This window comes from Sylvia atricapilla, chromosome 7, assembly GCF_009819655.1.
Source record: "Sylvia atricapilla isolate bSylAtr1 chromosome 7, bSylAtr1.pri, whole genome shotgun sequence".
Classification (NCBI taxonomy): Eukaryota; Metazoa; Chordata; class Aves; order Passeriformes; family Sylviidae; genus Sylvia; species Sylvia atricapilla.
Genome location: NC_089146.1, coordinates 6,688,721 through 6,701,100, shown reverse-complemented (window position 1 = coordinate 6,701,100; position 12,380 = coordinate 6,688,721). Strand labels below are relative to the sequence as shown.

At 40.2% G+C, this 12,380-nt stretch overlaps 1 protein-coding gene across 1 annotated transcript in view; it reads left to right on the top strand.

Moving 5' to 3' along the window:
- The window catches only part of CALCRL (calcitonin receptor like receptor), a 63,271-nt gene that overhangs the window by 37,408 nt on the left and 13,483 nt on the right, over nt 1-12,380 (top strand). The window contains exons 6-10 of the mRNA XM_066322504.1: nt 795-886; nt 6,674-6,800; nt 8,204-8,357; nt 9,568-9,628; nt 9,733-9,799. Coding sequence (XP_066178601.1) covers nt 795-886; nt 6,674-6,800; nt 8,204-8,357; nt 9,568-9,628; nt 9,733-9,799 — 501 coding nt within the window. The remainder of the gene's footprint in view (nt 1-794; nt 887-6,673; nt 6,801-8,203; nt 8,358-9,567; nt 9,629-9,732; nt 9,800-12,380) is intronic.

Sequence of the window (12,380 nt, the reverse complement as noted above, 5' to 3'; positions counted from 1 at the left end):
ACGGCAAGTGTTTTCTGCAAGACAGATTCCATGACTGAAAGCAAAGGTTTGTTACTGTCTGATAAAACTACTTAGTTAATGAATATATTAGCTACAAGAATTAATGATAACGTGAACATATTCCAAATATTACATCACCAGTTCCTTTTTTTTATCTTTTGTATCTCTGCAGATTTTCATAATTCCATAATTGGCATTAGGCTTATTTAACATAATATTGAAACATAGTTATGACTTTAACATAATAGTCTTCACTATTTTTGAGTCACTGTTAATTTTTTCATGCCCTTCCTGAAATGCTCAATAAAAACTGAATTTCCAGTATCATAATCATATCTCACTTTGAAGGAAGTGTCTTTAAATACTGAGAAAAAAATCTGTGGAGAAAAAAATTAAATAAATTCATACAGCAAGCACGTGCTTTACTTAGGAGTTGTGTTGAGGGAGGAATCAAGCCTCAGACAGCAACGCACCCAGGAACTTAAACAGACAAATTTATATAAATACTCAGAAAAAAACCATAGCACTGTATATTGGAAACTTGGTATTTTAACTGGTAAGAGGCAAATTTTAGTGATTACTTCAGTTAACCTGCTGTGTTCCCTACAGAGAGAGATTTTAGTAGGGTGGGTTTCGGCAGCATTGTGGGCTTGTTCCATCGTTACCTGAAATGGTTTGAGGTTTTTTTTCTTACCAGTATTATAGCCACTTTAACTGCAAGAAGAGATGTATAAATATGTGCTTTATCAGCAGTAGCTCTGTCTGAATCACTTGGTTTCGTTTTTGTGTTGCAGACTGCTCTGAACTTGTATTACTTGGCCATCATCGGACACGGTCTTTCAATTGCATCACTTCTGATTTCTCTTGGCATATTCTTTTACTTTAAGTAAGTATATTTAAAATCCTTCATCAAATCCCAGTGGTTGCCACAGTCCTGGTTTCAGTGCTTTGGAATAGCAGCCATCCAAGTGAAATTAGATGGAGCAGGAAGGTGAAGAAAACCAGTATATAGGTTTGCCATTGGACTTCAGGTTGTAACAAAAATGGAGGTTTCTTTTCTCAGAAATCTGCAACCCAAAAACTGTAGAATATATTGAAAATAGGAAATTGGAAAATGTTTGTTCACTTGGGGTTTGTGATGTCTGGATTTTTTTAGTGATAAATTACAGTGTGGATACTAGGAATTGGACTCAGTGATCCTTGTGGATCTCTTCCAAGTCCGGATGTTCTGTGTTATGCCAAGCATCAACTGAACTAAAGAGCAAGTGGCAACCAAAATAGTGATGACATTTGATAGGTACAGTAACATTCCAATGTGGTACTCACAAAATATGACAACTGTAAGGGAAGTAAGGCTAAGAGCTACGGTAGAAATGGAAATAATAAAAATAATCCCATTTTTTGATTCACAGTATTGTGTATGACAGGCTTGTCATCTGCTAACTAACACTTATTATGCCACCTTCTTGAAAGGAAGTTTGACCAGTGTATCACCACTGACCCAACAAACAATGAAATGCACAGGCCTTTTAAAATTAGTCTTATTACTTCATATTTGGTGACTTTTTCCCTTCCCCGTGAAAGACTCCTTTTCTATTTCTTTTTCTTTAAGAAGCTGCTGAAGGCTGGTGGAAAGGTGAACCCAGGAGTGTTGCCACATGAGCAGAGCTGAGAGAGACAAGTTGTTCCCTGTGCCAGCTGCTGCTGTGCCCAGTGTGGGCTGCCCCAGTCAGCCTGGTTTAATCATTTCATAAACACCTTCTCCTTGGCAAGGCACAGCTGCCTCTCCACACTCACCTCCTCCTGCCCCACTCCAGCTTCCATTTCCTCCTGACATTTAAATAGGAATAGCAGGTACACTGGCAGTTGATGCTGCTTTTCTCATGCTCTAGGCTTTGATTAGGTGGAGGCAGCTGATAGCTGATTAAAAAAAAAAATAGTTCTTTTTAGTAGTGCTTCCACTTTAGCCAAGCACTGTTTCCCCAGGCTTCCCTGCATTTCTACAAACCCCAGCAAACAGGAGTGTTTCAACTTTGTAGCCTTTCTTTTGAAATCCAGTATTCGAGATGACATTTCAGCTTTTTCTGTTCTCCTTTCGTCAGGAAAACACATAGAATTGTTTTTCAATCGATTTATTTTTGTACGATCTGTAAAAACATTGCTTCTCCTTTCCAAATCCACTTTCCTTCCACAAACTCCATGTGTGGAATGGCTCTCAGTCCTTTTAAGAACTTTGATTCTGCATAAAAAGGTCGGTACTGTTGGAATAAACATGACAAAGTTTAGCAGACTAAATATCTAATGTGACAGGAAAAATGCTTTAACAGGGGGGAGAAGAAAAAGCTTTGGAGTAGGATATGATTTCATACGTTCACAGAGAGTCGAGCATGATTTTTCTATACCATAACATGAAAATCAATGTAACTTCATCTTTGCTTGTGGCACTTGCTGCAAAAGCAGGTGCTCTGCTGTGCTGCCATCCTGTGTCAGGTTTGTCTAACCATCCAGGGATTTTCTTCTCTGGGAGCAGGATCATCCTTCCTCAGAGAACCGCGTGGAATGAATCCAGACCCACAAACCACATTTTCTAGACTGTGGTTATGTTGGGATATAAAAGGAAATTACTAAATTCAAAGGAAGCTAAAGAAAGTCCTCTGCAAGCTGTTCTCCTGGGATGTACAGTTCCTCTAAAGTATTTTTAGTAGCAGGAGGGTATTTAAGGACCTAGATTAATACCAGGATGTATTATGTATCGGCTAAGGCTTGGATAATTATTCATAGCTTTAACAGGTGGACTTTTTTTTCTATTGTGGGGGGTGTCTTTGAATTTGTCATTTCCAAAATACTTATTCTGTAAGTCAACTGAGAGTTTCCAGACAACTTTGCTGGATTTCTTATCATTAGGATGTCTTTAGAATTGGAACTTTTCCCCAAAGGAAATATCAACTGTTTGGGATTTGAATTTTAGGACTAAAATTTTTTGGTTTATGTTTGTATTTTAAATTTGGTTTCTTCTTCAGAAATTTTTTTCCTTGTGACATGTCCATCTTGTGACATGTGTTCCCCAAGTGCATTGGAGTTCTTGGTTTAACAGAATGAAATGGGTCCTAAACTTGGAACTCTGAAGGTCTCTGAAAACTCATCTGTGAGACATAAAAGTAACTTCTTGCAGTGTCTCTGCTTTCTCATTCTGTTACATCCTTGAGATCGTGCACATGTTGTAAATGTTAAAATAATTGTATGGTTTTCATAAAGAATGAAAAACGAGGCAAGAGAACACTTTAAAAAGCAGTGATGTAGCATAAAGGTGTCAGTTTCAAAGATGCCCCCACCCCTCCCAAAAAAAACCCCACAGGAGCTAAAAAACCAAAAACAACCCAACAAACCCATCTGAAGTAAAGAAGTTGTTGATCAGGTGTCTTGTCAACTCCCATGACAGCATTTTCAGAGGAGAGCAGCACTGTGTTAAAAAGAGAGTGGGCAAAGCACTGAGTATTGGATTGTTACGGAGACAGGAGCTGCCTAAGTCACTCAGTGTCACCTGAACAGATAATTCCCCTTAGGTCCATATGTGGATCTCACTGGCAGAGTTTTGCAGTACTGAAATGACTTAAAATTTTAGATCTCAAACTCACTTAGGGGCTTTTGAAAATGTCACTCTTTTTTCTTTTGGGGAAATTAAATTTTCCTTAATTCCCAAGATACACAGGAGTTGAAAAAAGAAGGGAAATAGGTAATTTAGTAGGAAGTCTGTTTCTGTTTTACTACACATAGTTTAATTGAGGGGTTGGTCATTCAAATGTACTTAGATCATAAATATGAGAATTAAGTGATAAAGGATATTATGTCATTAAGAAAAACAGTCTGAAAAAAAGGATATAGGAAGGATAATAGAAAAGGGAGGAGGGTGGGGAAGCTTAGGAAAAATCTTTTTATTCCAGAAAACAGTCTTAGTTTTTAAATGTCATCAGGCTTGCTTTCTGTTTCTTGTCCGGTGATCCTTTCAATCCTTTCATGCATGGGTGGAGGTGGGTGTGGATGGGTGTGTTTGAATATTCAACAGGAACAGCTGCGGGATGACCCGGGGAGATGGCCCCATTAGCTGTACGTGCTCTTCCTTCACTGAGCCTTGAGGCTTAACAATAAGCAGACAGAATTCCAGAGTTTTCCAGGACTTGTTTACACAAAGCCCTTTGCTGGAATATGGTATTGTCTCTCTTTACATATATAAACCATACAGGGAAAAAATACACAAATACATTTTTCAAAGAATGTAAGACCTTGCAAGTTATAAGTTTTGTCCTGATTTAGGGCAAGTCTTTGAGAATTTGAATGGGGTCCTTCTGAGAAGCAAACCCAAATGGCCCCATCCCCCAACTGGAAAATGTTCTTTCCTTGGAGAAAAGTAGAAAAAACTGTTTATTTAACAAAGTGCCCACAAGCATAAAGAATGAATGATACAAAGCAATAAAACCTCTCTCTGCTCAGGAGTGAGATGGTAAATTCAGAAAGTCCTCGCTGTGAGTAGCTCTGTCCCTTATGAGTCCCTCTGGAGGTCCAGGCCCTGGTGGGCCACAGGTGGGAACTCCTGCTGCTCCTCTGGGTTCTCCAGTCCAGGACAGGTTTAAACAGTCCTGAGAAAAAGAAAAACCAGCCCAGAGATCTTCTGTGCCTCAGGCAGCTAAAGCTCACCAAGAGCCAAGCAGGTCTCTGTGCCACTGCTTGTGCCTCAGCCCAGGAGCAGGAACACAGAGGAGTGAACACTGCTCTCAGAACAAACTCTGTGCCTCTTCTTTGTCCCCCTTCGCCTCAGAGCTGGCCTCACAGCAGTGAGTGTCTCTCTCCAGGATCCTGCTCCATGAGGCTCTGCTTCATGCTCCTCAAGGTTGCTCCTCCATGGTGACCCTCCCCTCACCAGCTCACCCCCTTTTATCCCACTCATCCTTATTGGCTGGAGCTGTTTCTCATCAGGGGCAAGGCTGTATTGGGTAATTAACACAGCTGTTACTTAGCGGGGTTACTGAGTCTTGGTGGTACAGAACTTAACATACAGCCTAAACAGGACAGACAGTTGGGAATACAGGCATCAAAAAGTTGCCCCAGAACAAGTTTATCCATTTGGGGCATTAAAACAATATTCAAATTCTTAAAGAGCCTAATGAAATTGATTTTTTCCTCAAATTCATACACAACCCTGTTTTCCATATTTTGGAAACTTTTCTTTTTGTTGTTTCTTCAGGCAAATGGCACACGGCAACCAAAGTTTCCTGTAGGTCCCTGTTAAATGGCAGCACTGGTTTCTAGAGGGGTTTACTTCCCCTGTTTTGAGTGCCATGGGCTTTGACTGTCTCAGGGCTTGCACAGTGTGCACTGTGAGCTCAGTCCAGCGATCTGTGGGTGCTCTGTACACTGCCCTTGTGAGAGCTGCAAAGGATGCAGCCAAGATCTGCCCTGTAGTCAGGCTTATGGGGCTGTCCTTTTTTTTTCTTAATTGTTGATTCATCTATCAGCAGTTTTCAATATAATCCTTCAGTCTTTATGAAGATTTCATATCTGCATTTCTCTGAAAAAATGGAAAGGTTTCCCTTCTATTCTCTCAGAAATGAATCACTGATGTCCCTCCTTTATCTTTTCTTCCAGGCATGCTATTTGAAGAGGCCAGAAAACACAATTTATTTTTTTTCTCCTTGGATGACAGTTTAGACATGTCCCCTGGTGCGCTTTTGAATGTGTTTCTGATTTCTCTCAGTGGTGTGTGTGTAAGAGGTAGATTTTCTGCCCCAGCTGGTTATTCCAAAGTGTCAATCAGCTGCTCTCCATTTCTCTGGCCATTAACTGGAGACAGGCAGGTCTGGGTATAGAGCACAGGCTCTGCAGCAGAGGCTTCAGTCGATCCTGTCTCCAAAGCAACCCAGGAGTTCACTGGAAAAACTTGAATGAGAAGCTGTCCCTCCTCTTGGAATACACTGAGTTATTCCTGCTTCCTCTAGAATGGCAGAAAAACAGAAATTTGCTGCACCTATGTTCAACATTTTTTGATATAGTTGAATCTCTGGGTATTAAAAAAAAAAAAAAAAGCCCTTCCAAAGATATTATCTCTTTAATTTTATTGCAGGATTAAAGCAAACCTTAGAATTAACACAATAAAATGCAGTTCTTTAAGGATTTTATAATTATGTCCTAGAAATTGTTTATAACTTAAACAGACAGATTTGCATTATTTTGCTTATTTAGATGATTCTCTAGCTTTAGGCTGAAGGAAGAAAAATGACAAGGATATGAGTAACAGGAATTACCCTCAAAAGATCTGAACAGATTCGGGTAGATGGAAACAGGGTAAGACAGCTTCATCAAACACAGGTGTGATAGGAAATTGGGAAATTCTTCATGTACTGACCAAAAAATCACAGATCTTCTGAAAATTATTATCAGCATTTAAATAATCTTCAGCCGGCCACTACAAAGAGGGTCCTTCACTATAAACATATTGGATCTAAATGTACTTGCTGTCTTCCTTTTGGTGTATTAAATGTGCTCCGGATCTGAAGAAAGGGTTGATGTAAGACTTGTTAGTAAAATCAAGAGCCCTAGCATTTCAAAATGTCAAGAGTTGTCCCCAAGTACACATACTTGTCCTCCCATGTACTCATTTGTTCTTGTTTCTGTTTTCTAGGAGCTTGAGTTGCCAAAGGATTACCCTGCATAAAAATCTGTTTTTCTCTTTTGTTTGCAACTCTGTTGTAACAATAATTTCACTGACAGCGATTGCCAACAACCAGGAATTAGTTGCAACTAACCCAGTAAGTGAAAGTCTGTTTGCCAGCCTTGTCTGTTTGTGGGTGAGTGTCTGGAGGAGCGCAGCAGAGGTGGGAGCTGCACAGCTGCTGCAATGCTGCACAATGCAATGCTGTACAATGCAGTGCTGAATGCAGCGAGGCTCCAGCAGATGTGTGCCGTAGCACAGCAGATGTCTCACAGTGCCTGGGACATTGCACATTCGAGGTTGTGAAATAGCGAAAGTGCTTTAAGGGACTGAGCCTCTCCCCAGCTCCACAGGGTCACTTTTGCCCTGAAACAACTGCAGGAAAGCCTGTTCTAGATGATGTCAGGGAGGCTGACAGCTGAATTCACCAAGGAAGGGCAGGGAAAAAGGTTTTGTAAGGTATTTTGGATCTGTCTGCTTGTTTCTTATGGCTTTAACTTGGCCATCTCCAGTTAAAATAAGAACTTTTTTTTAATGCAACACAAGAGTCTAAAGATGAAGTTTGTAAACAAATCCATAGCTCTGGCATTATTGTTATTTAGACATGGAAGATAAATCTCAATTCTGTTTGGCTGAAATTCCAGAAGCTGAATCAAGTAAAAAGATAATTTCCTTTTCTCCTGTAGAAGCAGTCATCAATGTGCTGGAAAACATTCGTGAGATAGCTGCTAATAATCATCATCAAGTGAGTTAGGTAGCAGAAAAGGGTAGAACAGTATTGGGTTTTGGTTTGTTTTAAGCCAAGTAGAGAGAACAATCAAACAGGCAACAATATTTGATTTAACGTGACCAAACCAAAGTCAGCTGTTGCTCCTTGTTCTGAGCCCCACATGTTAGACTTCCCAATAATTTGTATTCTAGCATTTGAACTGTAGAATATATTTGAATGAAGCTAAATACAAATAAATGCCAGGCTCCTCCAGATCCCACTGCAAGCTCTTGGTCCCTAGGTGCAGTTGTGAGTAGGTTAGAACTGGAAGTATTGTAAGCATTTTGAAAACATGAATTGTTTTCTGGGGTAGTTATACGTTGTGATGGGTAAAACTGAGAGGGGATTACCCACATCAAAGTACATTTCTGGTGGGATTACTATCAGATGATTTAAGGATTTGGAATGGTTAAGTGTGGCAAGGTTTGCAATAAGGCAAAATATCATAACAGCATTCTGCAACGCTTGAGGACCTCAGTGTCCTCATGTGTGAATAATAAAAATCCAGACTCAGTTATTACTTATATGTTACCATAAAGTATGGGATTGTAATGCCTTAAAAAATCTATTTTAAAAAGTAAATAAATACGTAATTGCAGTGGAAACAGAATAAACATTACCTCCAGTGGTTTTTTTGGGGTTTTTTTTCCACTTTGCAAATAAAGCTCTGAGATTTCTGCAAATTAAAAATTTAAATTATACTCTGCTTTTTTTTTTTTTTTTCTGTGCAGGTTAGCTGCAAAGTGTCACAGTTCATCTACCTGTACCTGATGGGTTGCAACTACTTTTGGATGCTGTGTGAAGGCATTTACTTGCACACTCTGATTGTGGTGGCTGTTTTTGCTGAGAAGCAGCACCTGATGTGGTATTACCTTCTTGGCTGGGGTATGTGATTTCACCTTGTGTATTTTCATGTTAGTGCAGCCTTTTCCTCCTTCTAACATCTCTGCCTTTGCCTCTCTGAGCTTTGAGTGATGATGGCAGACTCCAGTTCTTTGTCTGTAGTGTTTTAACAAGCTTAGAAATATTCATGTAGGAAGTTGTGTGTACCTCTGCCGAGAGAGAGATTATGCTTTTCTGGAGTCAGGAAGTGACTCCTCCTTTGTACAGAGAAAATAGCCTCCTATTATAAAAAAGACCTTAAGAAGTAATTATTCATTATTCCTCACCTCGAAGATGTTTATTCAGGAATGGAAGTTTGTTTTCAGAGAAGTCTCGCCGTGCCTAGGGTGGAGGGTCAGAACCGAGTTAGAGATGGCTGAGGATTTATTTTTCCAGCGGTTCCATTTGACCTGTATTGTTCTCTAAGCAAACACAGAATGGCTGTAACTGAAGATCTCAAGTAGTATCGGTATCAAAACTAACAAGGCAAGCCTGCTCCCCTCAGATAATGCACAAGGGCTTATTCACAGAGTGAAGGTGAAGGCTCTGGCAGCCTTGCTGTATTGGCCCACTCAGCTCCAGTGTGTTGGTACCTGGGTCACTGTCCCACTGCAGGCACAGCTGAGGTGTGGCTGGAAGGTCACAGGTGCTCAGCAGCTCCTGAAGATAAGGTACCACCAAAGTGTCAAGGGCCCCAGATTAATAATTTGCTTATTCTTTCTAAATTTTTTCATTTGGCTTGATTTCCTGAGTCTAATTTCAAAGTTGTTTTCTAAAGACAGCAGGTGTTGATACTTTGTGCTCACGCCAGTGAGAACATGCTCACCACTGGTCATGCTGTTAAAGCTGTGCTCATGAATGCAATCACCATTTTAATATTATCTTCCTGTTTGGTGGTACTGCAGAATGCAGCCAGAAAACCATTTGTGTTAATGAAGATCACTTGTTATGTTCTGAAAAGTGAAAAGTTGATTTGCTTTTCCTGTGTGTTGCTGTGGATTTCTTGGCAAGTCAGTGGGAATAAGGTTTCACACAGCCCTCAGAAAGAAATCTAAGAAAAGAAACTTTAAATTGGTCTGTGTTAGTTTATTTTCTCTGCAGGTATATAGTTTGGGTGAGGTGAAAATACAGAAGATTCATGCAAGATATGCAAGTTTACTTTATGATTAACCAGATTTTACTAATGAAGAAAATACTTGTTTTCTCTCCACAGGTTTTCCACTGATCCCTGCCTGCATACATGCTGTTGCAAGAAGTTTATATTACAATGACAAGTAAGTAGCTTCAGCTTGCAAAACTTCTGTGTTTTCTTTAAGGTGGAAAATAAACCAAAGCTAATAAATGGTTTTTTTTTCTTTTTCCTGTTTGTTTTCTGTAGTTGTTGGATCAGCTCTGATACTCATCTGCTTTACATCATCCATGGCCCTATTTGTGCTGCTCTCTTGGTAAGCATTTTTCAAATAATATTTTGTTTTCTTGTTTAATTTCTGGCTGCTCTTGAAGGGCTTATAATGGTAAGAGCTTTAATCTACCATTTAGAGGTCAGTATCACTTGTGAGTCTGCTGCTTAACCCAGCAGGTGCCTCAGGCACACAAGATACAAGAACTTGGCCTTATTAAGGATGTGTGCCTCTGGTCCTTTGGGTAACTCAGGGTGTGCAGTGTTGATTATTACTGCACTCAAATGCTAGAGACAAGGAAGGACTGAACCTTAGCTGGAGCACTGGAGGGAAATCTGAAATCCTTCCTTGGACTGAGAATGCCTCTCATGCCCAGCCTAATTGCCAGGTGGACCCTGCTAGAAGCCTCACTGTGTCCCTGTGCTGTGGCCAAGCAGCCACCAGAGTGAGATTCAGGGAGAGGGAGTTTGTGCCCCAAGACTGAGTGCGGGTGGGAATATGAGATGGAGAGAAGCTACAGCAGGCACATGGTGAGAGAGCCAGTGCAAATGGTTCTGCCAGTACCTGTGACTGCCCCTGTTCTGATACTGCTGCAGCACTGTCTGCTTTGGCCGCTGGGGTGTTGCAGCTCCTCTGTTTCTGGAGCGCTCCTGAAATCTTAGAGCACGGTGTTCTGTCTGACACCTCAAGTTCATGCCAGCTCTATTCAGTGTTCACTACTAAATGAAGTTCTAGGTGAGTAACAGAGGACATGACTGCATAAAATCAGTCTTGTATGTCCACTGCACTACGACTGGATTTACCCTATGAAATTCAGACAGTAGATTGTTGCTAAGTAGAAATAAACAAAATAATGAACATAATTAGCATACAGGCATTCCATATGTGATTAGCCCCCAACTGTGAATGACAGTCATTTGTTTTATTGTAACAGAAATCTCGAGCTGATCTGGCCAAATTGCTGGGTCCATGGCTGCTGACTTTCTCCCTGCTTTTCAGTTCACAAAAGGAAGTTGATTAACAGTGAAAACCTTCAGGAACTTTATGGAAATAATTTCACTTTCTGATCTACAATTTCCTCTTCTGCTAACTTGTTAATGAGTACCTGTGGAGAGCATTCCATGGGTAGAGTATTCTCTCAGAAGACCTTTGTGTAAATCCTGGGATTCTTGTGACTCCCTTTTTCATTCACAGTGAAATTAACTAGTGAAGTTAAACTTTGAGGACTGCAATGACACACCTGAGCCCCTCTGTGTGGGCAGCCAGAGCAATGCCCATGAATTTATTGAGAGCTGTGACCCTTGGGGTGTGAATTATCACTGGTAATCTCTTGTCCTGTCAGTCAGGTCTGCTGTATCTGTTTTATGTAAGGATCTGCTGTGCTCTGATCTGTGAACTTAAACCCAATTCTACATCCTTTCAATTTTTATTCTCTCTGCTTTACACAAAAGATAAAACCCTGTTTTCACAGAAAAGTATAAGGGGTTTTTTTGTGGGTTGTTACTTCCATTGTTCTGGTGTCTCCACAGATATATCACTTAAGTAAAAGCTCTTTCAAGCTGAGCGGTAATTTGTATTAGAATTTTCTTTAAATAGCAATGTCAAAATTTGTGTAAAAGCTACAAGACTCTATTATCTTCCATGAAGTGACCTCATTTTAGGATGCAAGGTCATTTTTTCTCCTTCTAAGCAGTGGCCTCCACAAAAATCACACTGCAAGTGGCCAATCCTGTGGGATTCAAAGGCACTGGATCCATCCCAAATGATCAGGCCTTGTTTCTATTCAAGGCCACATTCAGAATGTCATTTGGTTTTACTGGAGGGATAGTAATCATCTCTGTGGGGTTGATCTGGGCAGAATCTTTGTCCATCCTCTTTTCAATTTACAACTTCGTTCACTTTTGGTATCCCTATATTTTTCATGACCCAACTGAAAGTGTTTCTCTTGTACTTTTCTTGCCTCAGTACAATCAGTAAATTTATTTGAAAATCATTCAGGAATAACAGATTAAACTGTACATCTTGCCTGTGGTGTGAAGGTACTTTAAAGGAGTTGCTTTCCTTTCTGGAAGCAATAAAAGAAGTGGGTTATTTTTTTCAATTCAGAAAAGACAAGGCAGGACTAAACATGTTAGGGCAAATGCATGTGTTTAGGCTTTGTGAACAGAACCCTCATTTGCTTAAGCAGCTTGCTTGCCAGATACAATTTCCACACTTTACTAAGCATGACCTGCTTTAGTAGACATTTAAGCAACAATATTAGACTGCAAATTAGATAGCGAGGGAGAAGACACTGTTTCTATTTGCAGGAGCAGATCTCAAAGAAAGTGAAGGGGACTGTCAAGTGGTGCCAGGGAGAATTGGCAGAAACCACTGGGAATTTAACTCTTGTACATCACTGAAAATCCTACAATTACATAAAGTTAAAAACAACGCTGCTTTTATGGTCCCTGTTGTTACATAACTGTGGTCAGTTCTTCTGCCAAAGAAACAGGAGCAGACATAGGTTGGACTTTGATTGGAATTGTCTTCAGTTGACCATTTAATTACAACTATCTGCCTAAGCAATCACAATTAAAGAAACAGGATGGGAATGGGACAGTAGAGGGTGATGTTAGGTTTCATG